The 12,677-nt window shown below is 47.4% G+C and overlaps 1 protein-coding gene across 1 annotated transcript in view; it reads left to right on the top strand.

The window, feature by feature from the left end:
• Positions 1 to 5,401: 5,401 nt before the first annotated feature.
• FOXK1 (forkhead box K1) overlaps positions 5,402 to 12,677 on the top strand; it is a 28,640-nt gene continuing 21,364 nt past the window's right edge. The window contains exon 1 of the mRNA XM_069983632.1: positions 5,402 to 5,928. Within this exon, the coding sequence (XP_069839733.1) occupies positions 5,552 to 5,928 (377 nt within the window). The 5' untranslated portion in view covers positions 5,402 to 5,551. The remainder of the gene's footprint in view (positions 5,929 to 12,677) is intronic.

Here is a 12,677-nt window from a genome sequence, read left to right on the forward strand (position 1 = left end):
AGCCCCCTGTCAGGAAGCCCCCCGTTAGGATGCCCCCCATGTAGCCATAGACCCCTGTTAGGATGTTCACCCATGTAGCCATAGACCACTGTTATGAAGCCCCCCATACAGCCATAGACCCCTGTTAGAAAGCCCCCCCATGTAGCCATAGCCCCCTGTCAGGAAGCCCCCCCATGTAGCTATAGCTCCCTCTTAGGAAGCCCCTCATGTAGCCATAGTCCCCTGTTAGGATGCTCACCCATGTAGCCATAGCCCCCTGTTTGGATGCCCCATATGTAGCGATAGGCCCCTGTTAGGAAGCCCCATGTAGCCATAGCCCCCTGTTAGGAAACCCCCAGCCCCCCTCCCCCATGTATCTTTTCCCCCCTGTTAGGTAGCCCTCCCATGTAGCCATAGCCCCCTGTTAGGAAGCCCCCCATGTAGCTATAGCCCCGTTAGGATGCTCCGCCATGTAGCTATAGCCCCGTTAGGATGCTCCCCCCATGTAGCCATAGCCCCGTTAGGATGCTCCACCATGTAGCTATAGCCCCCTGTTAGGATGCTCCCCCATGTAGCCATAGCCCTCTGTTAGGAAGCCCCCCCCATGTAACCATAGCCCGGTTAGGAAGCTCCCCATGTAGCCATAGCCCCCTGTTAGGAAACCCTCAGCCCCTCCCCCATGTAGCTTTCCCCCCCTGGTAGGTAGTCCCCCCATGTAGCCATAGCCCCCTGTTAGGAAGCCCCCCATGTAGCCATAGCCCCCTGTTAGGATGCTCCCCCATGTAGCTATAGCCCCGTTAGGATGATCTCCCATGTAGCCATAGACCCGTTAGGTAGCCCCCCATGTAGCCATAGCCCCGGTAGGATGCCCCCCATGTAGCCATAGCCCCCTGTTAGAATGTTCACCCATGTAGCCATAGACCGCTGTTATGAAGCCCCCCATACAGCCATAGCCCCCTGTTAGGAAGCCCCCCATGTAGCCATAGCCCCCTGTTATCAAGCCCCCCCATGTAGCCATAGCCCCCTGTCAGGAAGCCCCCCCCCATGTAGCTATAGCTCCCTCTTAGGAACCCCCCCCCCCCATGTAGCCATACATGGCTGTTAGGATGCTTCCCCATGTAGCCATAGCTCCCTGTTAGGATGCCCCCCCCCCCCCCCCCCATGTAGCCATAGCCCCCTGTTAGGAAGTCTCATGTGTACCCATAGACCCCTGTTAGGAAGCCCCATGTGTAGCCATAGCCCCGATTCTCCATGTAGCTATAGCTCCCTGGTAGAAAGCTCCCTCCCCATGTAGCTACTGTCCCATATGTAATTAAAAAAAATCCACATCCTCACTTGCTTACAGTAGAGATGTAGATGTTTTATTTGTATAAAATATCAATGTTTACATGCATTTCTATATGGCTGAAATACATTTTAAGTTGAGTAATATCACACAATTTGTCTTAATATAAAATTTTTTAAAGTGTCACTGCCACTATGCGCTGCCACATTGTCCCCACAGCTTAGAGTAGCTGCAGCTCACACTGGGGGATCGGGTTGATGAGGCTGCCAATCAATGCCTTGCAAGTTCTGTGCACCAACCCTACTCACTAATTAATAGGGCTCGTACATAGAACTTGTCTGGTGATTTTTTTTCTTTATGTAGTTCTACAGCCTACCCTATATACCATGCTGAGAGATGTAGTCCTATATGATACCACACACCATGATGGGAGATGTAGTTCTATTGTGCCCCCCTCCTATACTGTGTCATTCTCTAATCTGTTAAAGAACTACAACTTTGATTATGAACTGCCAATAGGACATGACGGGAGAAGTAGTTCTGCCACCTGGATGGCAAAACTATGACTCCCACCATGAACTGTCAGCAGGGCATAATGGGACTAGTAGTTCCAGGTGGTAATTTTACCTGTCCTGGATCCTGCTCTGGCCATCCTTGTCCTCTTCTTCCTCCATGGAGTTGACAGGATGCCAAGGTGAGTAGGCAGGCGGGGCTGCCCGGCTGAGGTCGGCGAAAGGTGGGCTTGGGGGTATCGGGCTCTCGCTGGCCGGGCACATCTGACATCCGCTGGCGGTGCCAATCTGTAACTCCAGACACTTTCCTGATGTGCATCAGGAAAGCGTCCGGTTTTCTGGCGCTCCCATAAAGTTCTATGGGGGCGTTCATGCCGGAGTTCCAGGCGAAAAAAAGGAGAGGATCTAAAAAATCCTGACCTATTTTCTGGAACAAACACCCTTCAGTAAAAATCCTAAAGGGTATCCGTCACTAATATAAGCCAAAGGGTCCGGAAATCTAGGCAGATTTTCGGGATGTGTGAAGGGGGCCTAACATAGTTAGAATTAGCCATTACAAGGATACGGGAGTGGATCGTGCTGCTGCCACACTCTCTTTCTTGCTATATCTTTTGATCAGAGCGGGTCTCTGCAGTGAGACCCGCTGTGATCAATAACTTCTGACATGTTGATGACATGAAGTTATTTTTAAAGACAATGACTCTTTAAAACTAAGCTAAGACTTCCTGTTCTGTACAGATCATTTCCCAGCAGAGCCCTTTTCATCCCTACAGATGGTACAGTGACAGGTGACACCAGTATATAGAGGTACACACAATAGCTGCTGCTCACAACTCAGTTTTCCCCTCCCCTGTGGAATGAGCCCGCAGAGCTGCTCTAGAGATGTTTATTGTGTCTATGCATGTCATTAAATGCTTTTACATAAAACTTAGGCAAGATGGAAGCCCCCCAACCATAATTTGTTGCACCAGATCAAGAACAAATATGCATGTTGGGGTCTAATATACAGATCTGAGTCATGGGCTCCATTCAGATTCCATTCAGCAGCAACAAAATGGAGCCAGATGGTTTACTGCATGATGGACGGAGTGTTGTTTCCCGATGGTGTCTGTCAAGTCACTGGGTTTTAAACAGACAAGGAAATAGTGTTGTACATGGAGCAATGTAGAAAGTATAATAATGCAAATATATTTCCTTGGTCAGAAAAAGAGATATTAGGGGTTTTCCAAAAATTAGAAGAGATCTGCTATCCTTAGTATAGGGAATACATCTGATGGCGGGGGGGCTTTAAAGGGGTTGTCCGGCGAAAAAAAAATATTCACAGAATAACACACATTACAAAGTTATACAACTTTGTAATGTATGTTATGTCTGTGAATGGCCCCCTTCCCCGTGTTTCCCCCCACCCACGCTAGACCCGGAAGTGTGGTGCATTATACTCACCGCATGTCGTGTCGTCCACGGTCTCCGATCGTCAGCAGTGACGTCTTCTTCGGGAGCTTGGCGGATCTTCCCGAGTGCCGGCCACCCTCTGCAGCGTCATCCGAAGCTCAGCCGCGATTGGCTGAGCATAACTGTGCTCAGCCAATCGCGGCTGATGACGCGGCCACGTCATCAGCTGCTCAGCCGCGATTGGCTGAGCACAGTTATGCTCAGCCAATCGCGGCTGAGCTTCGGATGACGCTGCAGAGGGCGGCCGGCACTCGGGAAGATCCGCCAAGCTCCCGAAGAAGACGTCACTGCTGACGATCGGAGACCGTGGTCGGCACGCGACAGGTAATGTATAGCGCACCACACTTCCGGGTACACGGGTGGGGGTGGTGGGACACGGGGAAGGGGGCCATTCACAGACATAACATACATTACAAAGTTGTATAACTTTGTAATGTGTGTTATTCTGTGAATAATTTTTTATCGCCGGACAACCCCTTTAACTACTGGGACCAGCCATAATAATGAGAATGGAGCCCCAAGTTTCCCATCAGAACAGGGGTGATGTGTGTGCACTGCTGCTCCATTCAGTCTGTATGGCAGCTGCCCTAGTACAGCTACTCTGCAGCTTTTATAAAGCGTTACTAGCACGATGGTCACACAAGTTCTGACAGAAGACTCTGATCCCTGTTCTTGAGACCGCAGGTCCCTGCAGGTGGACCCCCTGTAATCACACAAAATCCTGAGTATGGGGGATAATGGCTAATTTTGGACACAGCCAAATGCACGCCCCTGCTGCTGAATAATCGGAACAAAATCAGCACTGATTTTGTTGTGGATTGTACCTTCTCTTCTGACACAGTGCAGAGTTTGTTGCGGATTGTACCTTCTCTTCTGACACAGTGCAGAGTTTGTTGCGGATTTGACCTTCTCCTCTGACTTGTTTCAGGTTTTGTTGCGGATTTGACCTTCTCCTCTGACACAGTGCAGTTTGTTGCGGATTTGACCTTCTCCTCTGAGGCTGGGTTCACACTGAGGAATTCTCGAGGAACGTTTTCTGCCAGAAATTCCTCGCCTATTCAGATCTGCCGGAATTTGAGCAGAATTTAAGCCCCCATTGACTTTTATAGGATTCCTCTTGCAGCATCCGCCCAATAGGCCCTGTTCACACTGAGCAAGAACGTCAGAATTCTGCGGCGGAGCTCTCTGCCGTGGAATCCCACCGTGTTCAGTGTCCTGCTTTGAGTGAATGCTGCCGCCGCTCTCAGAAATGTCATGTCACTTCTTTGAGCGGAGAGTGGTGGCTGCGGAGGTGGCTGCGGAGGGATTCCACAGCAGAGAGCTCCGCTGCGGAATTCCGACGTTCTTGCTCAGTGTGAACAGGGGCCTATTTCTCCGTGTGAACCCAGCCTGACACGGTGCAGATTTTGTTGCGGATTTAAACTTGTCCTCTTACACAGTGCAGTGTTTGTTGCGGATTTGACCTTCTCCTCTGACATGGTGCAGGTTTTGTTGCAGATTTGACCTTCTCCTCTGACACGGTGCAGGTTTTGTTGCGGATTTGACCTTCTCCTGTGACACGGTGCAGATTTTGTTGTGGATTTGACCTTCTCCTGACTTGGTGCAGAGTTTGTTGCGGATTTGACCTTCTCTGACACGGTGCAGAGTTTGTTGCGGATTTGACCTCTGACACGGTGCCGATTTTGTTGCGGATTTGACCTTCTCTGACAAGGTGCAGTTTGTTGCGGATTTGACCTTCTCTGACAAGGTGCAGTTTGTTGCGGATTTGACCTTCTCTGAGATGGTGCAGAGTTTGTTGCGGATTTGACCTTCTCTGAGACGGTGCTGAGTTTGTTGCGGATTTGACCTTCTCTGACACAGTGCCGATTTTGTTGCGGATTTGACCTTCTCTGACATGACCTTGTCCTCTGAGGGTGCTGGTTCTGTGGTGTAACGTGCTGTGGACCTGTGGTGGGAATCTCCATGCAGCAGATGTAGTGTGTACTTACCGGGATGTGGGGGACTAGTAGGGACATATCAGTAGGGACACTGGGGATGTGTATACACGGCTGTCACTTCCTCCATGTATCTCCTGGAGTCTCCCGCAGTCACCCAGCACACGTGTAGCCGTTTGTGTCAGTCTTGTACACACAGCCGTCCCTCCAGAACCCGTGTGACAGGACGGACTCCCCCGGCAGCAGTAGTAGTAGTACCTGGGCCCTGCCCCCCGCCTCCCTCCGCCCTGTGACCCGTCCATCTCCCTCCGCTCCGCCCGTCTACCCGCCTGCAGTTACTCAGTTTCAACAACCAAAACAATCCTAGCTGGCAACGCGCCGCGGCCGCCATGGAGCCCGGAGAAGACTCGGGGGTGCTGGCCCTGCTGGCGCTCCGCTCGGCCCCCTGCAGCCCCGTGCAGTCCGGGGGGCGCCCTGCAGCCTGTGACCTGGCCTCTCCGCCACACCAAGTCCCCCCGGCCCTGGCCCGTCTGGAGGGACGAGATTTTGAGTTCTTCATGCGAACTTCTCAAGTGATCATCGGACGTGACTCCAGCCAGGGCTCGGTGGATGTCAACATGGGGCGCTCCAGCTTCATCTCCCGCCGACACCTCCAGATCAACTTCGTGGAGCCGCACTTCTACCTGCGCTGCCTGGGCAAGAACGGGGTGTTTGTGGATGGGGCCTTCCAGCGCCGGGGGGCGCCCCCTCTGCAGCTCTCCAGCCAGTAAGTGGGCCGGGACGGGGCTAGAGGCCTGCTGTGGGGACGGGGGGCAGACACATGGAGGGAAGGGGGCACACCTCCTCGTGGGTGCGGGGACCCCGCTCCATGGCGCCTGGCGCTCTCTATGGACGATTGTGTCAACACGGAGAGAAAACGTGGTGGTCATATGGCTGCGCTCAGTCACTTCCCTACAGGGGCAGGAGCGCTGCGGAGGCTGCACACGTCAGGGGCCGCCAGGCACGGCACTATGGGGGAGAGCGCACATGTGCTCTGCGGGGACTAGGTTACCCATAGCAACCACCGCTGCTTAGTACTCTCTGAACTGTAAGTGTAATCTAGAAGCTAAGCTCTGATTGGTTGCTGTGTGCTCCAATCTGGTAGGTTAGCTGGCGACCACTCATGTGAACAGTCACTGGAGATGGTGGAGTCTCACCTGGACAGGAATACCTGTGTGGATTAAAGTGTCTGTGGGTTGTTGTTTCCTTTCATGCTCACAAAGGGCAGTATGTCAGTGTCATCTGTCAGGGTCAGATCCTGCCAGGAGATTGCTGTATATCATCCCAGCCATGTCCTAAGACTGGGTCTAGTAAGCCACTAAAAGGTGCTCTCCATAGCCGGGCTTGTTTAGATAAAAATGTGTTGTGAAATTGGAAAAGTAAAACTAGAGTCAATTTACAATTTAGCAGTGCAGTTTGTATTCAGTAGGATCACAAGCTTATCTTATTTACTCAAAGGGGTTGTTCACCAATATTTTTTTTTATTTCAAATCAACTGGTGATAGAAAGATCCAGGGATTTGTAATTTACTTGTATTAAAAAATCTCCAGTCTTCCTGTACTTATTAGCTGCTGTATGTCCTGCAGGAAGTAGTGTATTCTTTTGACATACAGCAGCTGATGTTTTAAAAGAAAAACGTTTTTAGTGAACCCCCCTTTTAAAGGAATACTAACGGCATGTTAGAAAAATCTAATGCTCCTATAGGGCAGGGAGTACCAATCTGTCTTTAGGCTATCGTCAAACACTGTCTTTTTCATTAAAGGGTTCTCCAGGGAAAATCATTTTCTTTCAGATCAACCGGTTTCAGAAAGTTATATAGATTTGTAATTTATTTCTATTAAAAAATCTCCAGTCTTCAATTACTTATCAGCTGCTGTATGTCCTGCAGGAAGTGGTGTATTCTTTCCAGTGCTCTCTGCTGCCAGCTCTGTCCATATATATATATATATATAACACACACACACACACATATATTATGGAACTGTCAAGAGCAGCAGCAAATCCCCATAGAAAACCTGTACTGCTTTCCAGACTGGAAAGAATACCAGTATATATAGATAATTCCCTGCAGGATATACAGCAGCTGAAAAGTACTGGAAGACTGGAGATTTTTTAATAGAAGTAAAACATTTTTAGTGAACTCCCCCTTTAAAGGGAAACTAATGGAATGGTATTAAAATCTGATGCTCATATAGGGCAGGGAACACAGAGTTTGAAGATAGCCTAAAAGGTAGACTGGTACTCAGTCTTTTTTGTTAAATTAACGTCTGTTGTTTTCAGTCTTCAATTATTTCCATTAAAGTGTATAGAAACAACGGCCGTTAGTTCACACAATGCATAGAATACCAGCTGCTGTTCGCAGTGGCCATCATATTAATATTCTTTAATTATGTCATTAATTTGTGGCCTTAATATGTTCATCTGGGGCGCCATTTTTGTTATGATATTTATGCATATGTTACTTGGTTCACCTGTCCTCTTTGGCAGATTTGTGTAAACTGCCAACAGCAACCAATAACAGCTTAGCTTCTAGCTTTGGTAAAATGAAAGCTGAGGTGTGATTGGTTGCTGTGGCAGTTTACACCAGTTTCATTTTTACGCAGTTTTGGGTGAAATGTATCATTGGTTTTGTGTCTTTGTTTCACTAATGATCTCTGTTTACGCTTGTTTGGTACAATTTGCATGCTAAAAACGGTGTACGTGAATATTTTTTTATTGTGCCACAAACTGAATGTGTGGTGTTTTTAGCCTGTGCAGTTCTGTCAGACCAATTATTGTTGCGGAAGCTTTACAAATTGCGCACTTTTTGTGCAGCCATTCGACCCCTCCTGGGCAGGTGTAAATTTTTTGCAAAGGAAGAAAAAGTGTGACAATTACAAAGGGTTTTGCACATCATATATAAGTTTCACTCAAAAAATGTGTCCTGCAGATGAAACTTTTTTGATCTCCTTTTGTTAATTTTTCTTTCATTGCTTTTTTTAAATTTGTCTGTAGAGACTGCTGGAAAGTGATTCCCCCCCCCCCCTTCCCAGTATACTGTATATTCTTATATACAGTACCTGGGGGAAAGCTGCCCAACAATCGATGTGTGCGTTACTTTATCAAAGCAATGTAACACCAAAAAATAAATGTTTTGAGTCTTGAGTATCCCTCTAAGGCCTTATCACATGGGGTAGCCGACTACAGAAAGGGCTGCATGAACAATCTAGCAATGTTAGTGCAGCCTTGGACTTGTAATTACCAGGTAAATTAGCCTTTATACTGACAAGTGTTACCTATAGGCAGAGAAGGTAAAAGATGTTCACAGCTCAGCCTCCCTCTCCCTGTGGAATTTTCTGGCATCTCCAGATACTTTTCCCATTTATGTAATAGCACAACTCCTGTCCATTGTCTATAGATCCTGCTGTGTAAAGCCTATCTCTAAATGCATTTATAAACCACTCAAGGCAAGATTACTGTGCTCAAAATAATGTACAAAACGTTAAAGAAAACAATTACATTCAGAAAATAGAAACAGTTGAAGAAAAAAAAAACCCTAGAGCAGTCATGTCAAACTCTGCCATTTATTTTGGCCCGCTAGGCAATTCAGAGTTTGAATTACATCTGGCCCGCCATGGCTACTATATAAGAGACTATGGGGGAGGGCTAGCTACTATATGAGAGACTATTGGGGTTGGCTGGCTACTAAATGAGACTACTGGGGAGGGATGGCTACTATATAAGAGACTATGGGGGGAGGCCTAGCTACTGTATAAGACTACTGGGCTGGCTACCGTATAAGAGACTATGGGGGAGGGCTGGCTACTATATAAGAGACTATGAGGGAGGGCTGGCTACTATATAAAGAGACTATGGTGGAGGGCTGGCTACTATATAAGACTACTAGGGAGGGCTGGCAACTATATGTGACTATTGGGGAGGGTTGCCTACTGTATAAGAGACTATGGGGGGAGGGATGGCTACTATATGAGACTACAGGGGAGGGCTGGCTACTATAAAAGAGACCATTGGGGAGGGCTGGCTACTATATGGAACACTTGGGGAGCTGGCTACTATTTGGGCACTATTGGGACGGCTGGCTACTATATGAGACTACAGAGTGGGCTGGCTTGTATATGATACTATTGGGGAGGGCTGGATACTATATAAGAGACTATGGGGGAGAGCTGGCTACTTTATAAGAGAATATGGGGAGGACTGGCTACTATATGCGACTATTTGAGTTTGACACCCCTGCCCTAGAGCATACATTCTAAAATGGCAGACACAGCAATTGCAATGAGACCAGATGCAGACATCTGAATGTGACGCACTCTGCAGCTGACATTTTGCCTTTTGAATGCCATGATCACTAGTAGGCTATGGTTTTTCTGTCAGTGTTTGTGGCCAAAATCAGAAATGGAACCAACAGGAAAATTATAATGGAAAGATTTTCACAGTTTCTGTGTTTTCAACCCACTCTTGTTTTTTGTTAGAAAAAAAAAAAAGGAAAAAAAAAAGTGGTGCTTGCTTACACTGCTTGTAATATGGTGGTTCTTACCGACCACTGCATCTGATATGCAAATAATTATCAGGCTGGCCATAGGGGGTGAGTGCGAAGCAGGTTTAAAGGGGTGCTCCAGCGTGGGGGCACTTTTTTTGGGGACCGGGGAGGAGGTGGCTGAAATAAAAGACGTCCACTTACCTCCCCGGTTCCAGCGGCGGGTCACTCATCGCGGCGCTCCGGTCCCCGGTTCCCGCCCGCTTCCGGGTGTCTGAATCCGCCTGAGACGCTACGTCTCAGGGCCGCTCAGCCACTCAGTGAAGGAGGCGGGATCCGAGCGGACTTCAAACGGATCCCGCCTCCTTCACTGAGTGCCTGAGCGGACCTGAGACGTCACGTCTCGGGCCCGCGTCAGACACCCGGAAGCAACCGGGGACCGGAGCGCCGTGATGCGGGACCCGCCGCTGGAACCGGGGAGGTAAGTGGACGTGTTTTATTTCAGCCACCTCTTCCCCGGTCCCCCCAAAAAAGTGCCCCCCCGCCGGAGCACCCCTTTAACTCAAAGCCCATTGACATGTAGCAAATACAGATTTTGTTGCTGAATTGCTCTGAGTTTACAACAGAATCTGTGGTGAAAAATTCTGCCACGTGTGGCTGTGCTTTGTATGTTAAAGGGAATATATTGTCTAGATTTGTATTTATTGATTACAGTCAGATACTGCAACATGTGTTTTTTTTTTTTTTTTATTTGTTTCTATTGTAATTGTATTGTAATTGATTGTAATTTATAAAAAAAAAAGTATTTGTAGTACATTATTATAGGGACTGCCATCTTGTCAGAGCTGTTTTTAACAGCATTTAATTACATGCTTTCCGGCAAGCCACGTGGACACAGTAAACATCTGCAGATCCTATTCTCTGTATGGGACACATTTGTGAGCATGTTCAGTGGGCTCATTCTACAGGAGAGGGGGGTAGTAGTTGTAAGTAACAGCTACTGTGTGTACCTCCGTTATCTGCTGGTGTCACCTGTCACTGTACTTTTGTCTGTGTTGATAAGAAGCGCATTACTGGGAAATGATCTGTACAGAACAGGACTCATCCACACATCATGTTCTTTTCCTGTGTGTGAATCAGGATCCTGATTTACGGACAGAAAAAGAATTGATTTTAAGGTGGTCATCCACACTTGTTTTTGACCTCTGATCCGTTTGGCAAAAAATTAGGACCTGCACTTAAACAGTCTGTTTTGGCTTAAAGGGGTACTCCGGCGGGGGGGGGGGGGGGGCGTCACTTTTTTTCCTGGGCCTGGGGATGAGGTGGCTGAGGGAAACGACTTCCACTCACCTCCCCGGTCCCAGGAATAAAATGCCCCCCCCTGCTGGAGTACACCTTTAAACAGAGGATTCAATAGAAGGCCTTATCCACACATTGGTTTCTCTTTCAGACTCAGTGACGTCCTGTAGAAACCATCCGTGATGCATCAGTTTTTGCGGATCAGCAAAAACGGACAGGAGGGTAATAAAAGGTCACAAAAAAAGAGCCTGCCTCAGGTTTGCTGTTCAATGCTTCATTAAAAAACGGATGGTGTATCCATTTGTCGTCTGTTAAAAACAGATCAATTGACTTCTGTTTAAGGTTCCCTTTTGCAAAAAACGCACTGTATAAGTGCAGGTCCTACTTTTTGCAGAACGAATCAGTGGTCAAAAACAGTGTGGGTTTCAAGATTATTTTAAGTAAAAAAACAAACAAACACCAAAACATCTTTTAAAATCTTTAACACAAAAACATGATTTAAAGTCTTGATTTTAAATTTCACTTAGCTGAAATCAATTATTAATAGAACAAGTGATTTTAGGAAACTGTACTGCACAGTACATCATGCTGCAATCTTACCTCGCCAAGTTCCCAGACCAGCACCAAGCTTTCTGACCTCTGAATCCAGTGTTTAATGTCCGTAGACAGTGTCCAAACTGCACAAGCTGCTTGTCTCCTCTTCCTGCTCACTTATCCCCTCAGCCCCTCCCCCTGTAAAGGTTATAATGGACTCAGCAAACCCGTGTTCACTTTGCTTCTCTGTTATGAAGATGGTCCTGCCTGATAATGAGCAGGGAAAAGTGAGGGGAAGCTGGGAAACAACTTTTTGTGTACAGAAAGAGGCTTTTTTTTTTTCCCCCAATAAAACCTATTACAAAGTTTCTTAAAATGGCATGTACTATTGATTTCTGCAAAAATATTTTAAGTGACAGTCACACTTTAAATAATAGGTAATTTTCTTCTGACACCCTTTTAACATGGCTTTTAGTATGTAATGCAAATTTCAGGACTGTGCTGTCAGTAAGGTGCAGCTCCAACGCCAAATAAATTTTATCAGGGACCAACTCTGAATCCAGTTCCTTCATAAATGGCCAGTCAGACACCAAGGGAGTGTATAGTAGATCTGGCTCAGCAGTTTCTTCCCAATGTCCTACATCATTCTGGGGCGACTTCTGAGTGAATAATGCTGGGTTTACACGAAACGATAATTGGCCCGATCGTACGATTAACAATGTCGGAGTAAAAATTTTCTTTCATAACGATCAGCGTTTAGACGGTACATCGTACGGAAAAATCTTTTGCGATCGCGCGCTCGCAGCCGGCTCACCTCTTCAGCCAATCAATGCACGTCAGCACTGATTGGCTGAAGAGGAGCCGTTTGAAAGCGGCGGCGGGGGGGGGGGGGAATGGGGGGGGGGCTGCGGATGAGCAGGGGGCTGGGTGGACTTTCGCGCGACGACTGAACAAAACGATCGGTGACTTTTTTTGCGAACGACTATTTAAGAACAAGATAAAAGATCAAAATGAACGATTTCTCGCTCGTCGTTCGATGAATTCCCCTAGACTAGAATCGATTTGAATCTCTTTGAAAATCATAAATTTGTTTTTCAAAGAAAAAAAAAAATGTGTGCTCTGACCTACAGGGGGAACAGTGGCGTGTGGCCTATGATATAGAG

This window comes from Dendropsophus ebraccatus, chromosome 9 (genome assembly GCF_027789765.1).
Source record: "Dendropsophus ebraccatus isolate aDenEbr1 chromosome 9, aDenEbr1.pat, whole genome shotgun sequence".
In the NCBI taxonomy this organism is placed as follows: Eukaryota; Metazoa; Chordata; class Amphibia; order Anura; family Hylidae; genus Dendropsophus; species Dendropsophus ebraccatus.